At 45.5% G+C, this 25,375-nt stretch overlaps 1 protein-coding gene across 3 annotated transcripts in view; it reads left to right on the top strand.

Annotated features, from left to right (window-relative positions):
- LOC119437531 (saccharopine dehydrogenase-like oxidoreductase) overlaps nt 1-25,168 on the top strand; it is a 134,749-nt gene extending 109,581 nt beyond the window's left edge. For all 3 annotated transcript variants that reach the window (XM_049660670.1, XM_037704536.2, XM_049660671.1), the window contains 4 exons: nt 4,116-4,172; nt 14,257-14,380; nt 22,067-22,148; nt 24,887-25,168. In XM_049660670.1, coding sequence (XP_049516627.1) covers nt 4,116-4,172; nt 14,257-14,380; nt 22,067-22,148; nt 24,887-24,989 — 366 coding nt within the window. In that variant the 3' untranslated portion in view covers nt 24,990-25,168. The remainder of the gene's footprint in view (nt 1-4,115; nt 4,173-14,256; nt 14,381-22,066; nt 22,149-24,886) is intronic.
- The last annotated feature ends 207 nt before the right edge of the window (nt 25,169-25,375 follow it).

The raw sequence follows: 25,375 nt of genomic DNA, 5'->3' as shown, positions 1-25,375 counted from the left end.
CGTTTCGTTTTCGGTTGTGGTCGTGATCTGGGGACCCGTATCGGAGATCACCTTGTCATTGTTGAGGTAGAGCTGACGAGGTACCACTGCATCGGTTGGAGCTTCGGTTGTTGTACGCACGATGTCGGTGGTCTGACCTTTGCGCTGGCCTGGGTCTGGAGCTTCGGTTGCTGTACGCGAAGTGTCGGTGTCGGTCATCTGGCATTTGCGCTGACGTTCGCCTGCTTACCAAGTGTACGGACTGGGTGCACAGCCTGCTGTCTTGCCAAAGGGCTGGCGGCAGTCGGTAGTGATTGGGAATGAATGCGAAAACGAACCCGGCTGATGGCGTGGCGGATCAAATCGTGGTATTCAAGAGCCTCGGCGAATCCCGCTTCGTATTCGTCGTCGTTGATCACGAGCTCTTCGATTCTTGCGTTGATTTCAGCGAGGCCATGGTCTTTGTCATCAAGTTCGGTGAGGAGCACTTGCAAGTCGGTAAGCGTCGGTTCGGTTTCTTGCAAGACTTCGGTTGCGGCGGTGGTGACACGGGTAGCGGCACTCCGAATGGCGTCGCGCTGACGGCGTAGTCGGTCCATGGTCGGTTGTGCGGACGGCAGTCTCCTTCCCGGGTTTCGGCACCATAATTTAAGGAACGAAGTGACTGCGTGTCCGCCGGTTGTGGTTTATTGAACCAACTGGTACGATGGCGCTAGCGCGAGCCCTCGTCCTGCGTTATAAACCTCCTCTTCTTCTATAGTTTTCAATAGTCACACAGGGAGCTCGCGAAGTCACTGCAACAGAACAGTGGCGCTGTCTGTCCCCGCTATAGCAATACATGGCGAAACACACCTTGCGGTGACATACTGAGATGGTGCCACTGTTTAGTTTTAGAAAAAATACGGCATCTTTTGAGCCGTGTCGACACCACGGTGGAAGAACAGATAAGGTGTCTGAACGGCGCCGTCTATCTGCAGAGCAAGCTGACTACAACTCTGTTCGGGCATCATCTCTTTGCTGACAGGAGCGCTGCAGTGTTGGGGGGTCAGTTTCCTGTGGCCTGCTACCCCAGCCCGTCGTGCGAAAAGTGTAATGCCTTGTACCTGCACAAAAATGCGTAATTTGCGAAGTTAAGGCATTTCATCGATAAAATAGGGTAAATGGCTTTATACCGATAAGGAGCACTTGAAACCCCCCCCCCCAAAAAAAAAAAGTGGATCAGAGATAATACCCATAGGGATACTAGAGCTTCATTGAAAATTCATGGGGGAAAATAGCAGTGGGCCAATTTGAAATTGGGGGTGGGGCAACCTTAATTTCCGGGTGAGCCAACTTAAAGTACACGCAAAACCCACAAATACACGCAAAATTGCCGCGCCACTGGCCGCTCGAGGCACTTTGCGTGTACCAAAACTGGGAAAGGGACAAAAAAGGCTAGTCACTTTAAAACGGGAGAAAGAAGCAAAGAAAGCATCAATTTGGCTTATTAATGTATGATGCGCTAGACGGCGTTCATTTGTAGCAGTGAGGTAGCGTTTGTTCGGTCGTTGCGTAATTTCATTAAGAACAGAGCCGGTGACCGGCGCATCGATGGAGGTAGTACAGATAGCTCTACGTACATTTCTTTCATTGGTGCGACACATTCCAGTGCCATATAATTATAAACCTATTTGTGAATATTTTAATTGTTCCTATGGCACACAGCAGCCGCTGTTCCAGCAGTAAGCTAATTTGTTTCAGAAATCAAATACTCCTATTCTTTTGCAATTCCTTCACGCTCGGACAAACATTTTTATGTTGCACATATTGAACAGAAACCAGTATCGGGAGTTTTTCATGTTGCTCAGTAATTTTTCCTTTACACTTTTCATCTAATAGTAATATTTGAGAAGTTAATGAACTAATTAAATCTGGTTATGTCATAAGGCGGAATGCTAGAAATGATCCGAGTATCTCCAAGCGACGGCAAACAACATCGCCTTGGTTCTGTCCAGCGTGGTATTTGCATATTTTCAAGTCTTGGTGCATATAGTTGGGACACCCTGTAAAAGAAAATAGAGACGGAACAGTTGGCGATACTGTCGTGAATGTGTTTCCATTCGCGGATCGCTCGTGCGAGATGCAGTGCAGTGACATTATTTGGCGTGTCCAACAATACCGTTTTCGAAACAAATTAGTTCTGCAGCTGCTCATTCTCATTCTACACCACTGCAGTAAAAGTCAGTGTATATGTATGTTCGTTCTACATATCATGGTTGGCAGTGCACGAAATGAAATGTTTCTCTTTTAAGCGAGGGGCTCTTGACGTCCGATTTCATGGCAAGGCCGTGGCAGGGCGGCCGCGCGTCAGCAAACTACTGGCGTGGTTTAGTAGCAGACGATGCGCATCATGTGCCGCCCCTGCATCATTTCACGCATGTCTTTAGTTTTCACCACTCTCTGTGCATTGCGCTGCGAGTAGCATGAGCCACGGTCTCGCGGGTTCTCTTTAACAGTGGACCGACCTGTAAATGTATGTATAGCTATCTGCACTACCTCCATTGATGCACCGGTCACCAGCTCTGTTCTTAATGGAATTACGCAAAGACCGAACAAACGCTACCTCACCGCCACAAATGAACGCCGTCTAGTGCATCATACATTAATAAGCCAAATTGATGCTATCTTTGCTTCTTTCTCCCATTTTAAAGCGACTAGCCTTTTTTGTCCCTTTCCCAGTTTTGGTACCCGCACATTTTACGCTGAGGGCGCTTGCTCTCGTGCAGTAGAGTTTACGGCCGCGTTCATTGCCGATCGCCGCACATGTTGTCGCGCAATACGTTTATGGCGTCCGAAGGTTTTCATGCTGCTTTCGGTGGTAGCGCTGTGTCGTGTTTCTCAACCGCCTGGGATGATGGTTCCAGGCCGCGTTTGTCGCCGAAATCCTCGGCTCGTTTCTAGTTTAGATGCGCAAATTGTACTCTTCTTTCATTGGTGAGACACATTCCAGTGCCATTTAATTATAAACCTATTTGTGAATATTTTAGTCATTCCTATGGCAAGCAGCAACCGTTGTTCCGGCGTTAAGCTAATTTGTTTCAGAAATCAAATACTCCTATTCTTTTGCAATTTGAAAGTTTACCCTGCGACATAGAACATATCAAGCATGCATCTATGTGTACACATTTACATTTTTTTTATAGTATCATGCGAGCGTCCAGCACACGGCATGTTAGCGCCCTTGTAGCAGGGGCAGCGGCATCAGGGTCAGTATGCGTGGGCGCACAAGGCGATTTCCAGTTCGAATGCATTCTGCTGCGGTGTTCGCTTCAGGAGTGCCCCTCATTCCTGCAAGGCCGTTGACACGCCGTGTGGTTAACGCTCGCACGATATTATTAAAGAAATTGCTAGGGTGCACATGTATAATTTGTTACGTTCAATGAGGTCCGTCATGGATCTGTGATGCGGACGATACATCCACAGATGGCAGTCAGCTGGGTGACTTGGATATAGCTCCACTTTTGACAGGTAGTGACACCTTAACTGCCGCAGTGCCACAAACAATGACAGCGATCACTGTGCGTGAAGAATTTGCAAAATGACCTGCGACATGGCCAGTCCTGGAATATAAAGAGCTAAATTTCTTGTAAACAAACAGTATAGTTAATTTTATTATAGTGTTTTCGCAAAAGTTAATATGCATAGCCAATCTGCAAGTCTTTTCTCTTTCAACTTTATATGCATACGTCTGCAGTACATTTAATAATCCTTGCATCACTCTGCGCAAGTTTTCATGATTCGGTCTGTCACCAGTCATGTTTGTAGGCCCTATCAATCACCAAATTTTCCCCGTATACCAATTCCCCAGCAAGAACATTCCTGCAATAAATGCTGCACGTATGCTACGATTGTACTGAGGATAGTGGAGTGGACCTGGTGATATTTTTTAGGTAAACTAACAATATAAGGAAGTAAGAATTTTGCTCCTATAGCAATACCAAGGGATCCTACCCACAATTTCCATTAGGCATATAAAAAACTGTACTAGCCAGTATTCATGGAGGTTGTCAAAACAAGCCGTGGCAAATCTGACATACTTTCAGGAATGCCAGAGTTATGTTCCCCCTCCCTTTTTCTCCCTTTTTTTTTTCTTGCAGTTTCCTGGAATCTTTTCTGCTGGCACGGTGAATCGAGGCGGACCTACAAAGGAGCAGGTGTGTGAAATATGGCCCATAGTTTAGCTGATATTCCTCCTCTTGCTGTTTGGTCCTTGCCTGTGATCTATTAAGATGTCACAGGTGAATTGTGCTATGGATTGAAAACATGTAAATGCCATCTACCTGGACCAAAGCAAAGCAATTGTGTTTGATGTTTGCTTGTACCAAGTAAGGTATTTTTTAAAGTGAATGGCTTTCCTTGTCCGTTTTTGTGGTCGGTGGTTACTACCAATACGAAGGTGCCAATGTGAAAGGCACGTGCTCTGGCGCAAACGAGTGAGCGGGGCGCATTCGTCGTCGAACGCCAACTATCATAACTCCTGGATACTACCGTTACAGAGGTGGAAATGGTCAACTACTTTGTTTTCAACAAATTACACAATGAAACAACGAAGGCTACCTAAATATTCTCACTAGAGAACTGTACGCCATCAGGGGTATCAATCCTTTAAAATGGTGAATAGCTTTCTAGAACCGTTTGGCTATTCGTTTACGCGAATAATGGTAGATGGTTTTCGCACAATTATTTTTCGCCTAATCATATAAATAGATGTTAGTAATTTACAAAACGGCCAATATATTTGGAGCATAAGTGTCAAGATAGTTGACAAGTATTGAGTAAGTTGTAGACACCTCTGAAAAAATAGCTGATCCAGCCATGTATTGCTTCATATGTTCTACATAAAAACTGTGCTGTGCGCTTTAATGGAAGCCGGTGAAATACACATAAAAAAAGTACCACTTGACTACCATAACTGCTCACACGCCATGACAGCGGGGTACCAAACGTGCAGCGCAAGAACGAGGGCCGCGATTCAAACTAAGCCGCTTTCGTGGCACAACAGGGCACACAGGTGGACGGAGGTGACTGTGTAACCTGTCGGCGGTATCGCATTCGTGCTGCGCAGTAGCAGCGCCGAAGGCGCTGATATAATCCGGCGTTTCCCGCGTGCCAGGCAGTGGCCGGCGAAGACGGACACATTACGCCAGCGGGGCCAGGATGACCGAAATTTTTGGTGTGTTGAGCATGGCCTGCAGCAGCAAGGCCACGGCTAGGTCAGCGGGTATACCCCCCAGGTAAACGGGAATTGCATCACGAGCACCAATTTCTCCCCTGGTGCTTGGTAGGCCATGCTTCTGAGAAAAAAAAAGAAAAAAAAATGAAGCTTGCTGTTATGGCAACGGTTTTGCTGATGCGCGAGGGGGAGGCGGCCATCCTGCTTATCTGCAATGCACTCGACGAGTGTGCAGATGCACACTCGTCGTGTTTTATGCTTAAACACAACGCAATTGCAGGAACAAATTTCTCAGCAGGCAAAAAAAAGAAACTAGCAGGAGTTCCGTTTGCTGCAACAGTCTGCATTATTCTAACGGCTGTCATTTTCAGCCTGTTCTTTTTTGTAATGACAATTTTTTTTTGCATGTGTGGCTCGTGCATTGAATAAATGCCAGCAGTACATCTGTGTTTGCTAAAATTTTACCCTATTTCATCATGACACGTGAGCCAGCATGCCATAGCGTGTGGCTATTGCGTTTCGGCAGAAGAACAGACAGTGAAATGTGCTTTATTTTGCAATTTTATTAGCAACATTTGTACAGCAAGAGATACAATACACAAAAGAATATTGCAGACTTGACTATCTCGCATCTACAGTACAAACTGCAAATTCTACATGCGCATATACATCAAGCTTCTTACAATTTCTGAATAGCAAAAAGTTATGTTTTTTTACTTCACATGAGCCAATCTTACCAACGCAAATCGTTTGCCGCAGCAGTTATTTGTGATTACTCATTAAAAAATATCATTAAGCGAGACCAGTTGAAAGACTGACAGCAGCACATTTCCCATACCCTAACACAAACGAGGTGGCGTTATCCGAGCTGGAGCTGTGGTCTGGAAAAAAATTGAAGCAATACATGTTTTATGCTTAAACACAACGCAATTGCAGGAACAAATTTCTGCACTCTTTCCACAATTCATGTACAGTCTGTTTCACACTTGGGGGAAAACTCGAAGCACCTTGCAAGGTGCTCCGAGTTTTCCCCTAAGTGTGAAACAGACTGTACGTCAACTCTTATATTTTATTGTAGGATTTATGCTAAAAATATGGCACAAAGATTTAACAATCCAAATTCTTATTTTAACTGCTACTATATTGCAATAACATGTTTGGTAATGCTGCTTTCTCAACAGCTGTCTGAAAACACTGATCAGTTTCTTACAGCTAAATTATATTCATCACTAAATTTCCTGTTCACTTGTCAGTAAGGCACAGACGGATTAGTTTGTTCAACCTATTTGTATACTCCTTGTCTTCCAAGTTCTGCAGAACGCCTATTACTGGAAGATAATCTTGCAAATGTTGCAAGCCACTGGTAAACGGTCTATGAGCATTTCCTATTATAGACCGATTTGTTTTGCACAGGCGTATTGCGGGAACACCGGAGCGCATGGCTCGCTCAGCGCCGACGTAAGCACCTTCATACGCATTGGGCGCCACCGTGACTTGACTTAAGGTAAATTCGTTTTGAACAAAAACTGCTCACCTGCTTAGTTTTCAGTTAAAAACTGCGAACATCGCACATCCCAGATGAATATTCGATAAAAAAGAACAGACAAGCAGGCGTTTTCTTTTTTTTTTCGCGACACATTTCGCAGGGCAACGTAAAATGCACTCGGCGCCGTAGCAGGAACGTGAAGGAAAGGGTGCTTGCAATGCTTTCTGCATTAGTGCAGTGCACCTTCAATTGGTCTCCGCACCTTGTGAAGCTCTAGGCGACTTGCAATGTCTAACCAAGAACAGGCAAGTCTTGAACTTAACCCCTTCATCCGTGCAGCAAGCATTCAAGGATCTTCAGCAAAGTTATCAATTTATTCCATAAAGCAAACAGCAGTCGCCGAGATATAACGAAACGCAACTTCCATCAGCGGTTCCGCTGGCACTCATCGTCTCAGAAGGTGCTGTCGATAGGTAACATCAATATATTTACACACCACAGAGATATATACCACGTGCGGAATACCCTTCTTTTCGTCTTACAGCCGTTTCGATAAGGTTAGCGGCTATTCGGTATAGCAACTCCATAAAATGCGTGCTTACCTTTCATTCTCTTGGAAGCGGAAAAAAGTGGCCCGGCCGTCCCATCCCGTGCTCGTCAATCACAGAGCCGCACGGAAACGTCTTGTGACCTTTCTTCTGCTTTTTGTACATTGCTGGAGCCACCGGCCGATGCAGAAACAAAATGTTGCAGCGCACAATAGGAGGCAAAGGCGTGCACGTGTGCAGAGGACCAGAGAGCGGCAGAAGCAGATGAACGGAATGGCAGCCGAAGCGATAAGAACAAAAGCGCCGCCTGTTGGCGCAACATGTGAAGCGTATAAATAAAGACATAGCATGCAAAAAAAAGAAAATGCCAACAAAACATTTTATTTCTACATATCTAAGCTGGTCTTTGCATATTGAGAAGATAATTAACGCTAATCGCATGTTAGGTTACTTGCGCCGTAATTTTTCAGCAGCCCCCTCATCTTTAAAGCTCTTGTTATATAAAACACTCATTCGATCTAAATTAGAATACGCCACTCCAGTCTGGGATCCAAGCACTAACAATTTGGTTGCATCACTTGAAATGTTACAGAATCGCTCCACTCGCTTCATCTGTTCCTGTTATAACCGCACTGCCAGTATAACTTCTATGAAATCTAGTATCTCTCTTTCATCTCTAGTTTCACGCCGAAAAAATTTTCACGTGAACTTTTTTCATCGGCTTCACTATCACCCGACCCTCCGTGACGAATTCATTCTTCAGCCACATTATATATCTGACCGTGTTGACCATCGCTTTAAGGTTGGTATCGAGCCATGTCATACTAACACCTTTCTTTACTCTTTTTTACCTCGAACTTCACAAGATTGGAATCGCCTTCCTTTTGACATTGTTTACATTAATGATAACACGCAATTTACATCTGTCCTAGCTAAGATTGTATAGTTAGGTGTTACCATGCCTTGTCATATTATTGTGCACTATGTTTGTTCTCTACCCACTCCCCTCTGTAATGCTTTGGCCCTGAGGGTCAATAAATAATTGCATGACTTTACTTTATTCCTATGTAGGTTAAAAAAAGAGCCACATATGCAAAAGTTACTGAATTTTCCTTTGGCTACCAGTGTCACGGCGACGCTTTATTGCCGATACCGAAACTAGCCTGACTGTCCACCGCCTGGCAAGGTGGCAAGCCGTTGCCGCAGCGCATGCACACAAGTTCGCGGCGTTTGTGTGCTTTTTTGCTTGGCAAAAGTGCAAACTCAGCGCCATCTCTTCAGTGCACCCAAACTGTAGGCCAGCATGCTGCTGGCCAATCAAGATAGCGCGCGATACAGGGTGGTTTAGTGGCTCCAGTGTAAGAAAAGACAAGCTCTGTTCCCGTGCTGGTCACGTCAAAGCGCGTGGGACGGCGCCAGTCACGCTGCCTGCACGGTGATGCTGAACTGTACAATTTGTGCCTGGCATAGCATAACTGCGCCGAACATTGGTGACAACTGCAGGCAGTTGTCGGCAGCCGAACACAGATGATCAGGTGGTTGGAGCAGACTTGTGCAACGAAAGCAGTTGGCCCACATTTCGGTCGGCGTCTTTGAGATGTGCGCCCTGTCAGTTCTGGCACGGGAACACTCCTGGCATGAGTGGGCCCTCGTTGGCGCGCTGCCCGTTAGAGCGCGCCACCGTCAATGAACTTCTTGCGGGCTTTCTTTAGGGCACAGAAATGACGTTTATGTACCACAAACACATATTAAGCTGGATAGGATATTTTTCAGAATTGTCTTCAAGTTTCTTATTGACGCTTAAAACATTTGAGCAGGTTAATAATTCATATAATATATTTATCTAATTAGGTGATATACAACACATAGCGAGGCTTGCCCCAAGTAAACAACAGCCATTAGTCTAGCTACATGGCGCTTGTTTAGTTTTAAACCTTGGCACAACTTACGCAAGACGTAATGGCCCTAAAGCGTACGTGATTATCAAATAACGCAAAAGAAAGGAATAAAGAACACAGCTGCTGCTTTGCCTGCCATATTTTAATTGTTCATTGCGTATCTCGCTTTGTGTTAAGTTATCCTTAATAGACAAGGAAACGATCACCAGAAGGCGCTGCTGCGCCTCCTGACAGCGCCCCCAATGTGGAAATTTCAAGCAGCGCGGTCGCGCCGTGGTGTAGTCTCCGCTTTGTTTACATTGTTTTGCCCGCGCTTTCCTTCGATGCTCGTGCTCACGGCGCTCCGTTTTCGACGGCAGCAGATCGCCTGCTTGCTGAACAGCGATGCAACGACTGCAGTGCGGTTTCAAGACGGTTGCCGACGCCAACAGCTTTTTTTCGTGGCGGCAACCTCAAGAAAGGGGAGCGTCTGCTTCCACACATGTGTGGTGTTGAACAAATTGTGGGCAGTGATGTCACAGTGAACGCCAAGTGCGCGTCGGAGGTGTCCAACAAGATTGTGTACGACATCGAGTTAGAGGTACACACCGAGTTCAGTAATTTAGTCACTTTTATTTCTCTATGATGCAGTCACAAAGCGTTCATGCATGCTTACAGAGATGTGCAGAGACGGTGACGATTGCAGTTGGTTTCGTTGGTTGCTGGACGCGCACACACGGCTGCTCTCATTTTAGCTCCCAAGGAGTATGTGGTATCAGCACTGTCGGAGCAGAAAGAACACATGCATTAGGCACCAGTAAGGCAATAAAATCAATTAGCAATGTAAGTACTCCATATGTGCATAATGCCTTATATCATGCTGTATATATATTTAATGTATATCATGCCTTATTCAATGCAGATGTTAGAGTCATGGCAACTCATTGCCTTATTGAGCAAGGTATCTTTTCCCTGGTCATCAGAAATCACTCGTCCAAACTGCACCGCAAAATGAACCCAGGTCACGGTAACCAGCGATTACCTTGGGACCAGCAGCACGAGCACAAGAATTAGCGATACCTGCCTCACCAAAGCAAATCTAGTTTCTCGTCGGGCGAATGCCCCGCCGCAGCAAAAGTAAGCTCACACCGATGGCCGGCTACTACACAAAACGAAGATTCTTGGCGGGAAGAGTGAAGCAGGAAGAATGTGCAAGGTGGCAATTACTTTAAAACATGCTTGGATATTGTGAACCCAGAAAGCATGGCCAAGCAACAAACATAACGCTCGCGTCTCGGGCAGCTGCTTTGCAATCTGCCGCTTACCGACACATGCAATGACCGCAGCTTGCATTAAATATGGATTGCCGCCACACAAAAAACAAGTAACGTGCGGCCCTATTTGTTGCCTGTACAACTAGGAATTTAGGTTGCAGCGTTTGGAAAAAGGATATAATTATCTGGAGCCAGTCTTTGCCGATCGCGAGTGAACGAACAGTACAATCAATTAAATTCGTAGGTTTTACGTGCCAAAAGCACAATATCATTATGAGGCACGTTGTAATGGAGGGTCTCATGAATAAATTTGACCACCGGGGGTTCTTTAACGTGCACAAAAATCAAAGTACTTGGCAAGAACTGTATTCTCGAATTTCGCCCCCATGTAAATGCGGCCGCCATGGCCGGGAATCGAGTTCGCGTCGTCGAGCTTAGCAGCGCTACACGTTTGCATTTACTGCTAAGCTAACACGGCGGATGTCACTGTACGATTCAACTACGTGACACGTCTAAACAAACGGCCATGCGCTAAGTACAGGCACATTACTATTGCGTTTTTATTGAGCAGCCGTGATATTGCACACGAATGGGAAAGTACGTGACTTACTTGACTCGGCGCACTGCAGTTATCCACGCTTGTCGTCTGTCCTCCTGGTACTACCTCCGCGGAATTCTGTAAAACTGCACGGGCGGCTTTCGACTTTTCGAGGCTCTTGTGGCAATCAACAACACAGCAGTATTGCGTGCCACCTTTCCTGGTTGATGAGGTCACGCTGGCCCGGCAGTGACCTTCGACACTTCCATCCTTCCACCAGGGGAGTGGCGGCGCTGGTGCCGCGCAAGCAAACTTTAGGTTGCCTTGTCTATGGGGCGATATATTCAACAATAACAGCTCGCATTGTGGAAAAGAGGAGAGAAAGGGCAGGGAGGTTAATCGACCCAATTTCGGTTTCCTACCCTGCATTGAGAAAAGAATAAAGGGGCAAAAAGAGAGAAAGACGGCAAGAGAATCATCATTGGTTGCGTGCACACGTGAAGGGTTGCGGAAGCTGTCAACATGAAATACAACATAATCATCTTGCTGCACCAGCGACGAGCCCTGTCATGGTTAGGGATTTTCGTTTCCGAAAATATTCTGGAGTCCATCTTGTTATCAAGTGAAGAGCAGGTCACTGTATTTGACATTCACGTTTAGGGATGCAGCAGCCTTCTCAAATGAGTCGAACACCAGTTGAAGTTCTGCCAACACCACAATGAGTGCCCTTGCTCCCTCACCTGCGACTGCCATAGAGACGAAGCTGTGCGTAACTTTCATTTTTCCATGTTGGAAGAGCTGCACTGCTGCTAATGCCAGTACATTAGCCCAGAACATTAGTGACTTACTGTGAACAGCATCTATGGCTTAGGTCATGGGCCGATCACATTCGTTCCTTCTAGCTTTCCGTGGTGACGCTTTGTCCTAACAGCATCATCATCATCAGCCTATTTCTTTTTTCCACTGCAGGACGAAGGCCTCTCCCCGCGAGCTCCAATTATCCATGTCTTGCGCTAGCTGATTCCAACTTTCGCCTGCAAATTTTAAAATTTCATCACCCCACCTAATTTTCTGCCGTCCTACACTTTCCCTTCCCTTGGCTCCATTCTGTAACTCTAATGGCCCACTGGTTATCTGCCCTACGCATTGCATGGCCTGCCCAGCTCAATCTTTTCTCTTAATGTCAACTAAAATATTGGCTATAAGTGTGTGTAATGCTGCACATAAAGGACACAGACATAACAAAAAACGATGCTGCACCTTGTGTGTCGCATTGTTCTTGCTTGTGTCCGTGTCTTTTATGCTCAACATTGTGCACACGTATGGCATATCAACAGGCCCAAGTGACTATCGGACCTTAGTCCGATAGTCACTTAGGACTTTAGTGTCAACAGAGTCAACAGGACCTTAGTGAAATATCGGTTATCACTGTTTGCTCTCTGATCGACACCGCTGTCTTCGTGTCTCTTCATGTTCCTGTCCCCATGGTTCCTATAGCAACGTGTCCAACCTCTAAGAACTACGTCTTACATGCTCCAAGTAACTATGTCGGGGCAGTCATTTACACAGTAAAATGATATGTTTAAATTACGGGCATCCGAGAATGTATATGAGAAGAACAATTCACTGATGTCGCTTGGATAAGTATCAGCACTGGCGAGAAGTGAACAAAAATCTAGACATTCACTGTCGTTCTAGTGTTATAGGATTATGGCACAGTTGTCTAAATATATGAATACTTACTACGGAAATACTAAAACTTTAAAAGAACAAGATATCTTCTCGAGTTCAAAATGCACTCTGGTCGAAGCATGATTCTGACAGTAACGCTGGACAATGTTGCTGTCATACGAAAGGAACACTTTAGTTGGGGCATGCTGAAGGACGTCCTGAGAAAGTCAGACCGAACAATCAAGGGAACTGATGGGTTACATTTTTTGTCAAACAACAACATGAAACAATGAGCCACTCAAGTCCAAGAAGGATTATGAGAAATTACCTATATCTTTTTTAAATTACAAATATGATTATAGTAACAAAAACAGAAATGAAAGTGAAAAAAAAAGACTTCTGTCGTAGAAGCCAAACCCACAACCTTTGCATCATGCATGCAATGCTCTACCAATTGAGTTACCGCAGCAGCTGCAGCCCCCTCGCCCCCAGCCTTGGTTTATTTTATTGGGTATTTGTGTACATCTACTGTACCTATAGCCTTGGGACCATTCCCAGTTCAGGTGGAGCGACGCCTAGGGTTGAAAAAATGACCCACATCCGGCACCATGGTCGCAAGAATAGGTGGCTAAAACTGCCGGCATTAGGTTTAGTACAAATACCCAAAGAAAGGTAGGTCAGTTGGTGCAGCATCGCAGGCGTCATGTAAAAATTGTGATTTCGGCTCCTACCAGCAGCAAGTTGTATTTTATTCCTGCTTGATTTCCCTTTTATTATTTCAACATTTAGATTAAAATAAAATTTACTTGGCTTCATTGTCAGCTTTATATGCTGAGAAAATGATAAGCTTACAGGAGCAACAGCTTGTGCAGCCAATGTGGCTAATCCATCAAGTAGATGCAGGCGCGTTTCACGTCTAAGGTGTTTTTCCGCGTAATTGCTTCACGAATTCCGAGGGCGCATACCCAGTCCAACGAAGTCATTCTAACGAAAGTCAATGAGATTCCGTTAGAAAGTAAATAGAATCCTACGTAAACAGTGCGTTTGCCATATAATGAGACAAACAAGATTTCGGTCAACAGGGCCTCTACTCTAGAGCGCCCCGGTAACAAATACTGGTTATGGTGCCAAGGTGTAGTATAATAGAGCCGGAAGTGCCAGCCACTAAAGAACTTGCAGAGCGCTGTGCATGGCAAATAGTGTTCCCTGCAGAGCGTAGACAACAGTGTGCATTTATTTTGAAGGCGGCAGCAAATGTTCCATGCATGGCAATATCACTGTAAAATTGAGAATAATTGTATGAGATGAGGAAAAATAAGGTGCGTAAAGCTTGAACTGAGATGCAGGAATTCACGTCTACACATTGGACCTATGCGTACAGTTTCAGCGTGCTCTTTTGGTTGTTACTTTTGGACAGGCGCTTGATAATTATAACTCAAGACAACGAACATCTGTTTTTAACTGATTTTGCTTCAGAAAAGCAGACGCATAACCCCTCTAGCGCTGCTTATCTCAAGACAAGAAATTAGCTCCATCCCTTGCATTATCAATGACAAGCTTGGCTTGTAAAGTGGGCTTCTTTTTCGGTTCTTTGCTCTGTCCACGTAGTCTTGAAAAATGAATCTTTGTTTGCCTTTGTGAGCTTAACAATTTTGATGCGTTGCGCTTCAGGCGTTGGGCTGCTCTTTCAGCTTGACCGTGCGCGGCCGTGGATGGAAGGAAAAGCTGGCTGAGACAGGGGACCGCCATAGTGGCAAGATGAACCACTCCATCACCATCCGGCTGGACGGACCAGGTATACGCTTTGTTCTGCTTTATGTAGGGCGTGTAGGTTTTTCAACTTGGATAACGTTTAGTATTATAGCATAACGTGATAGCGATCTTCAACAATCCCGGGAAAGTTCATACTTTCTATACAATTTCATAGTCGCACTATAAGATTTATACAAGCCTAATGAATCAGTCTGAACGTTTATCTGCAGCAAGGTTCCCAATGATCTTGGTGGTTTCTATAGCACTGGGTTTGCTGAAAAAGTGTACGGAAACGAGCGCTCAAAATGCAGTAAATTAACAGGCGTCAAATTCAGGAAAGATTGCGGTTATGCTCTATTTACATATTGCAGCACACTGTCCTAAAACGATTGCTAGTCCGGTGAATGCGATAGTTGTTGTTTCTGCACCATACAAACCTATCAAAGTGTGTGTCGGTTGACAAACCCGTGCCGTAAAACGGTGCCTGGTTGTTTCAAAAGACATCGAAACCGTTTTGTTGATTGTGAAGAGGCAGTGGTGTACGAACTGCCATTGTCATGGGGTAGTAAATACATAGAGCGCAGGAGACGCTGCCCTAATAACCGTCTAAGCAAGCATAGCTTAAATGTAACCCATCGCGGTGGCTTAATTAGCGGCTATGATGTTGCGCTGATAAGCACGAGGTCGCGGGATCAAATCCCAGCCGCAGCGGTCACTTGTCGATAGGGGCGAAATGCACAAATGTTCGTGTCCCTTGCATAGACTCGTTAAAGATCCCCTGGTCATCAAAATTAATCCAGAGTCCTCCACTACGGCGTGCCTGATAATCAAATCAAGGTTTTGGCACGTAAAACCCCAGAATTCAAATCAATCCAGCTTAAAAGTAAAGAATTACCGTGATGACCATCTATCTGTTCACTGTCAGGAGTGCGGCTACGCTCTTTTGTTTACTGATTGTGCGATTCTTGCCGGGCACAAAAATAAGGATGTAGAGGCACAGACTGTCAGGTGCAGTGGTGAAATTGTGGAAGGGCTTCGTCTTCAACATTCTTGATGAAGAGATGGCCTTTTTTGGAAAGAGCAGTTTCTTCTTCTTTCTCGGGTTTTACGTGCCAAAACCAGTTATGATTATGAGGCACGCCGTAGTGGAAGGCTCCACAATAATTTGGACCACCTGGCGTCCTTTAGCGTGCACTACAACGCAAGCACACGGGCGTTTTTAACACGAAAGTGTTTTATGCCGGGGTCCACCAAGACTTCACTGACGTATTTCCGTCACGGAAATACGTCAGCTTACAATGTACACGAACATAATACAAAGAAAGAAACCAGAAGAAAAAGTTCCACAAACATGCAAAATTTGGAAATCGAACCCACGACCTCTCGGTCCGCGACGATAGATCGCCGAGCGTTTAACCCATTGCGCCACAAACGCATTTGCAGAGAGCTACACAGACGCGCCTTATATATCTAACACTCCTCCGTGTACCCGCGCTCTTGCTCGGGGCGGTGCCGCCGCCTACGAGCAGAAAAGAGAAGTACTGCATTATGACACTAACGCGCACCGACAGTGAACGCTTCGGTGGTCTCAGCACTACGACGCCTCGATGCCAGCATTCGAAGGGACGCTGGCATCAAGAAGCACTACCAACGCCACCTAGGTGGCGTTCACCGTACTCAGCACAGCGGAGCGTGGCCTCCGCAATTAGCTCTGAAAATGTTTCTGAAGTTGATCGCGGAGGCTGCAATTACGACGCGCTGTACGCGCTGATTTGACTCGGTGACGATTCAGTTACGTGCTTTGTCTTGCGCGTTGTATTAGTGTGTCAGTTACGTGCTTCGTCTTTCGCGTTGTGCTAGCGTGTGCAGCGTAGTGCAGCTTCCATATGCACGACGGTTGCTCATGGTCATCGACGTTGGTAGTCGTGATGGAGGAGACGTGCCACCAGGCGTCAGCGTGGGTGCATCAACGCCTAAGGGCGCTTTAGCCACAAAACACCAATAGACATTATATATCAATGTGCAATAAACATTACACTACTTCTGTGAAGACACGTTTCACTTTCGTGTTCTATACCGATTCCTATATAAGAGGGATCAACCACATTTTTTTTGCATTTCGCCTCCATCAAAATGTGGCCGGGATTCGATCCCGCGACCTCGTGCTCAGCAGCGCAATGCCTTAACCACCAAGCTGGAAATGAGCAATTTGAAGTGTTGGACGGAGTAGTGGTGCTTCTGTGCATGGTATGTAAAAATATCAATTTTCCCTGCAATAAAATGTTGAAGCTGGCGCATCGTGCTGTCTACGTCTCGCCTCTGTCTTTGGTCTTGTTCGCCAGCACTAAAATATTATCCAAGTTTGTTAGAAGATGATCATTCTTGAGACACTTAATGCAGGATGGTTACTATAATGTGTTCAGCAAGTCAGGGTACAGGTGTACATGTAACCTTTTCCAAATTATGTTTGATTGTGTGGCCATGTATAACACGACACAAGTAAAAGAAAGGTGTTACTGAGACACGAAGAACCTACTGTGAACATTGCGCCAGTTTCTTCATGAGACGGGTTTGAAATTGCCTTCTTCCTTGTTGACTGTGCTCTTGTCAATTAATAAAAGGTGCAAAGTGCATTATGACGTAACTCTTCAGGCATTCCGTGCAATTACATCCAGTCCCACCCCGCCCACATTTTTTTAATGGGTAATCCACAGACCAGTGACATAACAGCATGCTGGTCGCAGGTATTTTAGAATTATTCCAAATATGTTTGTGCTGTACTTTCAAGTTTCTATATTTCGTTGCAGGACATGAATGTTTTGTTAAAAAGTTGTATTGCATGTCCATAAACACCTTATGCAGTTTTTTTTTATGAAGTCATCTTTTCCATAGCTGTTTTTTTTTAGGATCTTGAATGCAATTCATGAAATATGAAAGTATAATGTCATTGCGTGTTTGAGCAGCTGGCTTGCAGTGCTGTGGGATTATCCTGAAGTAACTGATGACACCCGTATATGGGTTGTATCCTTGCAAAGTCGTGCATGCTATTCATTTACATTTATTCGGAAGGTCTACTGAAAGCAACATATAGTGAATAGAAACACAATAGTGTTTCTGTGGCAACTTTTGTATGAAATAGCAAAAGGTGATCAGTGTTTCGGCCGTGGCGCCGTCCATGTTCACAAGTTGATGACATCACTTTTTGGCTTACATTAGACGACCCGAGATGTGTCACTTCGTTGCAGCTTTCTGCAGGTTTTTTTAGAACACGCTATATAGTTTTTTTTTCACATATGATAGACGTCCTAAACCGAATACCTAAATAATTGCACGACCGATATTTCATATTCGACTAAATAATTCAAGACAACTTGGAAAGATGTGCCATTCTCAGCCATTTGTGATATGCCACGCTATGTTTATGCAGTCTTATTTAAAGTAATGCCAAACTACCTCCATACACAACTGTGTTCTTATAAGGTCCAGCCCTACAACCAAACCTATATGCGAACGGATTTTTGCGGAAAGAAATATGCTTAGGCTACACTTAGAAGCTACATAGAAACAGACTTTGTGCATGCAGCTGCTGTTGTTAAGAAGGAAATCTAGGATGATGTTAATTGGCGCTTTCTTCCTATATTACCTGAAAAATGCAAGACGGTTGAGGACGGCGCACAAAACCGTTGATTGCCAAGTGATTCACCGAGCCTTCGCGTTGCTTCAGAAATAGCTTGATCTCTGTTGTGTACAGTGCGTTTGTGTTATTGCGCTATGGTTGCTTGCTACTTTCGTTTTCGCGTAGGGCTCAATTTTACTTTTACATTTAATAAAACTCCTGGCGCTCATACAGTGATGTGCCAACAGTCAGGTTAGAGTGGTTGCGCAGGTTGCCTAACTGTGGATGGGCACGAAATCAGTATGCTGACAACAAGAACAAACGATTAATGTGAACGTGTTGTTTCACCTGGCACTCCAATCAGAATGAGATCAGAAGCTTGCAGTTATTTGAAACGCCCTCTGTACGTTTTTGCAGGAGTCAAAACAAACGAGATGAGTTGATAACGGGAATTTCTGCAACAACACGGTAAGCGAGGATGCCGAGTAGAAATGTTTAATAGCTGAACAAAAATACCTTTTCAGAATTCCGCTGCTTCTAAGCGCCATTGTCCGGTCTTTATATGCAACATACAGAAAAGCACAATATTCTTCATTTAGCACAGCAACAAAAATCATTTTCTGAACAAAATAATGCACTGCTACTTGTTTCTCTTACGTAGCTGGTAGTGCGCAAATCTCCTTGTGCTTACCTTTAAGTCGAACCCACTTACAACAATATTCAAGTGCCACAAGAATTGTGTTGTTATAACCAATAATTGTTATAACCGGGTTGCACGAACAAAAAAACCAAATAAGGGAATGGCAGAGCTGTTGAGAGAAAACTATAATGGCGGGGAAGCCAGTGCTCACCACCTTCCTCCATCGGGTAGCTGATTGTGTTGACTCGTTTAGCTGTTTAACTCTGCTTCCTGCGCACTTCAATTGCATGTAACAGGTTGCGACTGTCAGCATTCAAGAATGGCACTGCTGTATGCCAACTGCAAATAGAGGTCACGGGTGGCCACGTGTGAGCTCCTCCAAGGCATTGCTTTGGTGTTCATAAAATGGGCCTGTTAAAAAATGTGAGGAGGTTGCCGTGGCAGCCTCTAAGCTTGAGAAATCTAGAATAAATGCTGGGGAGAGATTGCCACAAACATCTCCCCACGTATTTCTCACTGGGTTGCACGAGAAAACCCCATGTCCGTCAGCCTTCCTTGCCTTACTCGCGCGAAGCTTGCCGACATCCTTCTCCAAGGCATCAAAGTGGTCTACGTAGTGCACCAGAAGGTCCCTCGCAAGAACGAAGCCCCAGAGGGACTGAATCATCTGCAGTGTGCGCATTCTTTGGGTGCTGCCCGCGAGGCAGCCCTTTCATCAGCGCCCACCCAGACAGCGACGAGGCCAGACACCGACTGTGATGCGCAAACAAAGGAGCTCACTTCGAGGTGACAACAACCGCTGCCCGCTGTGGAAGTGGCAAGGACCCCGAAGGCCAGTCTCCTGACCTGCAAGGTGACCGTCATGGAGATTCCCCCAATTGGTGAAAGGGGCCAACGTCGAGGACTTCCATGGGAACTATGTCGACTTCAGGTTCCCAAATTTCATCGTGGTAGCCTCGTATACGGGGGCGACCGCGCAACATTGCAGGCAGAGTCCGGTGGAATGGTGCGACCTCATGGACGGGATTTTACTAATGGTTCGCCGATTATGATTGGCCAAAACACCGTCATCAGATTCCCTCGTTTGGTCACCTAGAGAAATGAACTGCTTTAAAAGTGGACACCTTTGATGGAGTGAGGGTGTCCCGACTTGTCCTGATGTGTGCTCAGACCTGTAGTGAGCTTACACTTCCAAAGTGCTCCGACATGGAGTGGTCTTCCATATCTGGAGCCAGTGTTAATATGTAAAATAAACCCTTTTTTTCGGTCCTACTCCCAGACGTATTCATCCTTGTGCCTGGAGGTTTCCTAGCCTAAACGCTACCCCGAGGTGCAACAGCAGGGCCGTCGGTATCCGATGCAAGCACGTTCGCGACGATCACCTCATCAGTTAGAAGTTTTGATGTTTGTTATGCGTCGTCCACATGTAGAAGCTCTTTGAGCCCAGAAGCATCCTCGTCAACTGCGGATGAAAGTTCAGACATCACTTCGTCGGTGGGAGCTTTGCAGGCTTCGTATAAGTCACTGCTGCCTCGAACAAAGCACGCTTTCCTGGAGCAGTTCCGCACCATAGAAGCGCTTACTTCAGGCCACGCAACCAAAGACAAACCGTGCGGGCATCACTAGATTAATCTTCAAGTCTGGTTGCTCCCTGCTTGTCTGCCTGTCCAAGCCCATCAACAAAACTTATTCAGGACGTGGCAATGGTACATGAACTTAAAATTGGCGATCTCATCGGCGTCCTAAGGCTGCAAGCCTGCCATCGTGTTCGGCGATAGGAAAAAAAACTTATACACTTGAATGCTTAGGCATAGAGTGGTGGGCACTACAATTATCTAGGACGAGTGCCACTTTTCTCTTAGATCACTAGATATGTTGATCGAACTCCAAGAGCCACTCACGAAAAAGTTCTCGCCTTGTCCATGCCTTGCGGTTGTGACCATAGCGTACCGGTATCCTAGCAGCCCCGCGGAAGCAGCAGACATTTTTATTTCCCAATGACAAATGAGGGGCACTTGTCCCTCTCGTGCATGTTCGAGCACACAAGCACAGTGAGGTGCAGATGGCTCTTTTTTGTTGCCCTTACATGTGTCTCCTTTGAGTGCACGCGTCTTGGACTGCAACATCTGGAAGAACAGTCCAATTTCATGGCCATTACAATAAACGTCGGTGTCAACGTAGTTGTCAAGGATGCGGGGCAGCGTTTCCTCCACTCACTTCTGGTTCGCCTCGACATCAAGCGAAGCTCCCTCGCAGATGACGGCTTAGTAAACTATGCCGTGCCTCTCTTTGAAGCGCTGTGCCCATCCGCCACCTAGCTGGAAGTCCACATTGTTGATGAGTAGGGCAAACTGCTTCGCCTTTGTGGCTGGAATTGGCCAGGTGATGGGCAAGTTCATGTGATGGGCACTGAGAAACCACTCGTAGAGGCCTTCTTCCCCCTCCGTATAGGTATTTGGTCAAACACGTTTGTGCCCGTTGCCTACTCAGCAGTTTTCTTTGTCGAACTTCCCTGCCGAGCGGATGATTGTCGACACTGTCGGTTGCCACAGTCCGTACTTCACCAAGTCGCACATTTTTTAGCCTCATTGTAGTCCTTCACAATGCTGCACTTCGTTTCCAAATCTATAACAAGCTTTTCACCGGCAACGTCGTGCATTGCCGATGATCAGCCATCTTCCGTTTCGGCGGTGAGCCAGATGAGGCAGAAAAACCACGTGGCCACGAAGGACTTCGACGCAACCAACAAAGACGAACACAAGCGACTTAATCCGTTGGCAGAACTGCGCAGAATGAGGGGCCAGCGAGCAATCTGGGAGCAGCCCTCTTAGCTCAATTGTCGCGGTCCGTTCGTGTTTCGGAGGGTGGCGTGGCTCATTCGTGTTTGTTATAACAGATATATGTTATAACCCATAACCCATTGTTCTAACTGATATAATGTTAAAACCAATATCGTTATAAGTGGGTTCAACTATATCCGCAAAGATGTCACACCGCAAACACGCAATTAAGCGTGGTTATGTTGAATTGAAACTGTGTTGTCTCTTGTTAATTGTAGCGCTCATATCAGCATAGGTGCAAGGACATGCGAAAGATTTCCAAAATTTGCTGTTGCACACATTTATTTTTCGTTTTTTTTTTTTTCACCGTGCACCATAGATGGTGGCGGTCGTTGGTCAAGTGACGCGTTGCTGCCTTGCTTTTTCTATAAACAAGTGGGCCAATGAAGAATTCAAAAGTTCATTGCAACTATGTTCGTCGTTCGTGGTTGTGTGCTTGCTTGCAGATGTTCCTGTCACGTGGTAAAATAACTGCTTTCGTACTTGTGTAGGGTAGTCAGCACCTAGATAAAAGGAAAGCTAGAAACCTTGACATTGAGAGGGCGCAATGAATTGGTATTGGACTGCGCAATAGAGTTTGGTCATTTGTGATACAGCTGCCAGAAGTGTGCTTGTTCTCTCATCATATTGCAGACCCGGCGTATGTGGCTACATCCACGTGCATGGTGCAAGTCGCAGTGGTGGTGCTCAAGGAGAAAAAGAAGATGGTCGTCGAGTGAGTTGTGGAGTGAATCTGCTTCCTATACCGGCTGCAAGGCAGCAATGACCGACTCAACTGAGCGCTGCATTTGTACTAGCGTAGCTCCATTTAATGAGCTGGGTATTTTTTATGCATGACTTAACAGCACCAGAGCTAGTGCAGTACTGACTGTCCTACCAGAACTTGTAGAAGCTTTATGTCGTTCACATTCAGCCATAGTTATAGCGATCAGCTCTTGATTGGCAAGCTTGTTATTTTTTGTATTCCTGACAAGTGTCAGCTTCAAAATCAAAATAGTGGTTGCTATGCGACAAACTCAGTAAACAAAAAAACGAGCTCAACAGAATTTTGTTATAAATCTCATGAATGTTGTTAATGTAATTTTCTCGGCATTATATGTTTTGAAAACAAGTTTTACCCATTCTGCTATTTTACTGCCTGACAAGGCCTCAACAGAAGCATTGCAGTCTGTGCTGATCCAGTCTGTGCTTATTCAGTTGAATCCAGTTGAAAATTATTTAACTTGATCGCCTTTTCTATTGTACCTGTGCTAGTGACTGCGCTTCCCTTATCTTGGTTAGATTATATTCCTGTCCTAGGTTTGTCTGTTTTGATCTACTGGATTGGCACAGACCAATCCAGTAGATCAAATGATGAATGGGAGAACTTTTTCCTTAGGTTGTACCCAAACAGTTCACACATCTCTATCGCGCTTCGGAAAAGGAAATGGGCTGCACCAGAATTCTCAAAATCTCATTTTAATATACATTTTCATGCTTCTTGGTCCCCGGCCTTTTTATTAGGATATTGCGTCTTCACCGTTTCACGGGAAAACAATATCGCGTGAAGTCATCAGATAGATATTTTTCACACATCATTAAACCATGGAAGATTACACACCCTTCAAAGCATATGTATCTAGTTTGCTAGGTTCGATTCAAGCTCACGTTCAATTCAGTGTCGTGGTTTTGTTTTCCACCATTGCGAGCAGCTGCACTGCCTTTAGGTGGGTTCTTTTCTCGGTGAGGCCAGCACGTTGCCTCGTGCAAAAAGCATCGCACAAGTGCTCTGCGTACCCACAAAAATACGGGTCTTTTTAAAAGTTCAACGGGTTGTACCTGATGTGTTGCCATGCAAAATGTTGCCCATGCTCCGCTGTTTCTACAAAATGTCCTTTCTTGCTCACGCTCTAAATAATTACACTTTGGAGCCTATCTTGTGTGGCATTGTCAAATAGCACAAAAGCCCAACCACACGCACGCGCCGGTACGCGCCTATGTGAAAGAAAGCGTGCGTCTGCATCGGTCGCGGACAGCGTCACGCGTCGCAACACATCAAGATGGTGAGATCTGCCTATGCTAAATGAACTGTAGCACTGCTGTATGTTGGGCATGTTGGTATTGGAACATGAGTAACACTTTAGCGCTTGAGAACAAGGACTATCGAACAGCACTATCACGTTGATATGTCAACATTGTGCTGTCTGCGTCTCCTTTGTCCTTCTTTTCCAGCGCTAAAATGTTATCAAACATTGTCATACATTTTCATGAGCATCGGAGGGCACTCGTCAGCGCCACCAATCAAAGGTAATTCAATTATGGCCCAGTTTCTCACGAAGCACGATAGGCCGGCGTGACCGGCGACCGCGAGCCGTAGCACTGTGATGATATTTAGTGTCGAGTGCGAACGACGCCGACCTGTATATACATGCATAATTAGTCACATCTAAAATGAATTCAGACATGCTGCCAAAGTTGAAATGCATCAACTTCAGCCTTCGCCAGCCGGACACATGGCGCACTTTCAACAGTGGTATGTTGTCGTTCTCGAAGGGTGCCAGTTGCACTCGCCGGTACTTACCTGAATAAAATGTGACAACGTAGATGGGTGTATCTGTACGTATTGTTATACTCACGTATAATTTAATTTTCGAGATGCACTGTATCCTTGTTATGAACTGGCAACAGGTGGTGGCCCCTTCGGTACAACATCGTAAACAACCACCTCATTGGTGTCAGTACTAGCCATCAGCGTTTCTACGGTACAACTACGCATTCTCTAAACAAGTGATGATCATATTCGCAAATTCTTAAACTAAGTCTGCTGTACTGAACTTATGAATTGTATGCATGAAAATCGTACGATGAATAATAGGCAGTAACAAGCGCCTGCTATACGGTCTCCCGGTTGCCGTTTTCAAAGAAGTCTGGTCGCTTACATGAGGAAAAATGTGTGCTGTGATATGTCGTGATATAATTTGACGTCATCAAGGCGTGCTTTGCATTATATTTGAAGGAAACCATGAGCAGTCACTGTACCTCCCGGTGTAAACAAGTACACTGCTCGGTGCCCTCGAATGGCATCGGCATACTTCTGCAAAGTTGTGTGCTTTTTAAATCGACATACAAATGCCGGGAAGCGGCGCTCCAAGACATCTTACAACGATTATGCGAAATGCGTTTTTGACCAGAAGTGAACCACCTAAAATAAGGAGCAGATTGCGCCCGTGACAAAAACACGCGGTGACATGCAGCAATGTGGTGCGTGCTGAGGTGTTCCAACCAATTGCTTTGTGCGGTCGGGTTCAACAGACCGCCTTCCAAAGCTGGAAGATGTCTTGGCACGGCATTGCAAATTGTTGACTACTTTTGTACAATACTCTTATTTGTCACTCTAAATTATAAGCGAAGATCTACTGGTTAGACGGAATATGTTTGAGCGTTCCACGTACATGAAGTTGCGTGATGTTGCAGGGGCGGAGTGCTGAGCCCTGGGGTGGCCCTGGATGGGACATCCTACCTGGACAGGATCCAGCAACGTGGCTTCCACATAACTGTGGTATCTCAGCGAGGCTAAAGGACACACGTGACCAGCAGCAGGGATATTCCGTTGGCAGTGGTGGTTGCCAAGATAATGATGCTATTTTTTAAGATGACGTCATTTCAGGAGGCGGTTTTAGCCTGGCAGCCAATTCCTACAATTTCACCTCCAGGAGCGTTGACTTCAGAGAATAAATTTTATGACGACACGTCTAATATTCCATTGTCTCAAAAAAGCACAAGTAGAAGGCGTGAAGATTTTTTTTCAAGTATCTTGTGGTCTTCTAAAAATACCAAATGCTACACACAGCCGTTTGGGAATTTTCTTAATCGTAGAGCATCGGGAAATAATTTCCCCTCCGCATATAGTGTAACACTGGGAAATCATAGAATGTGCCCCCAAGTCACCGGACAAAAAGGTAA

Source organism: Dermacentor silvarum, chromosome 1 (genome assembly GCF_013339745.2).
Source record: "Dermacentor silvarum isolate Dsil-2018 chromosome 1, BIME_Dsil_1.4, whole genome shotgun sequence".
Lineage (NCBI taxonomy): Eukaryota > Metazoa > Arthropoda > Arachnida > Ixodida > Ixodidae > Dermacentor > Dermacentor silvarum.
The sequence above is the reverse complement of the archived record's forward strand: the minus strand, read 5'-3'. Positions and strand labels throughout refer to the sequence as shown.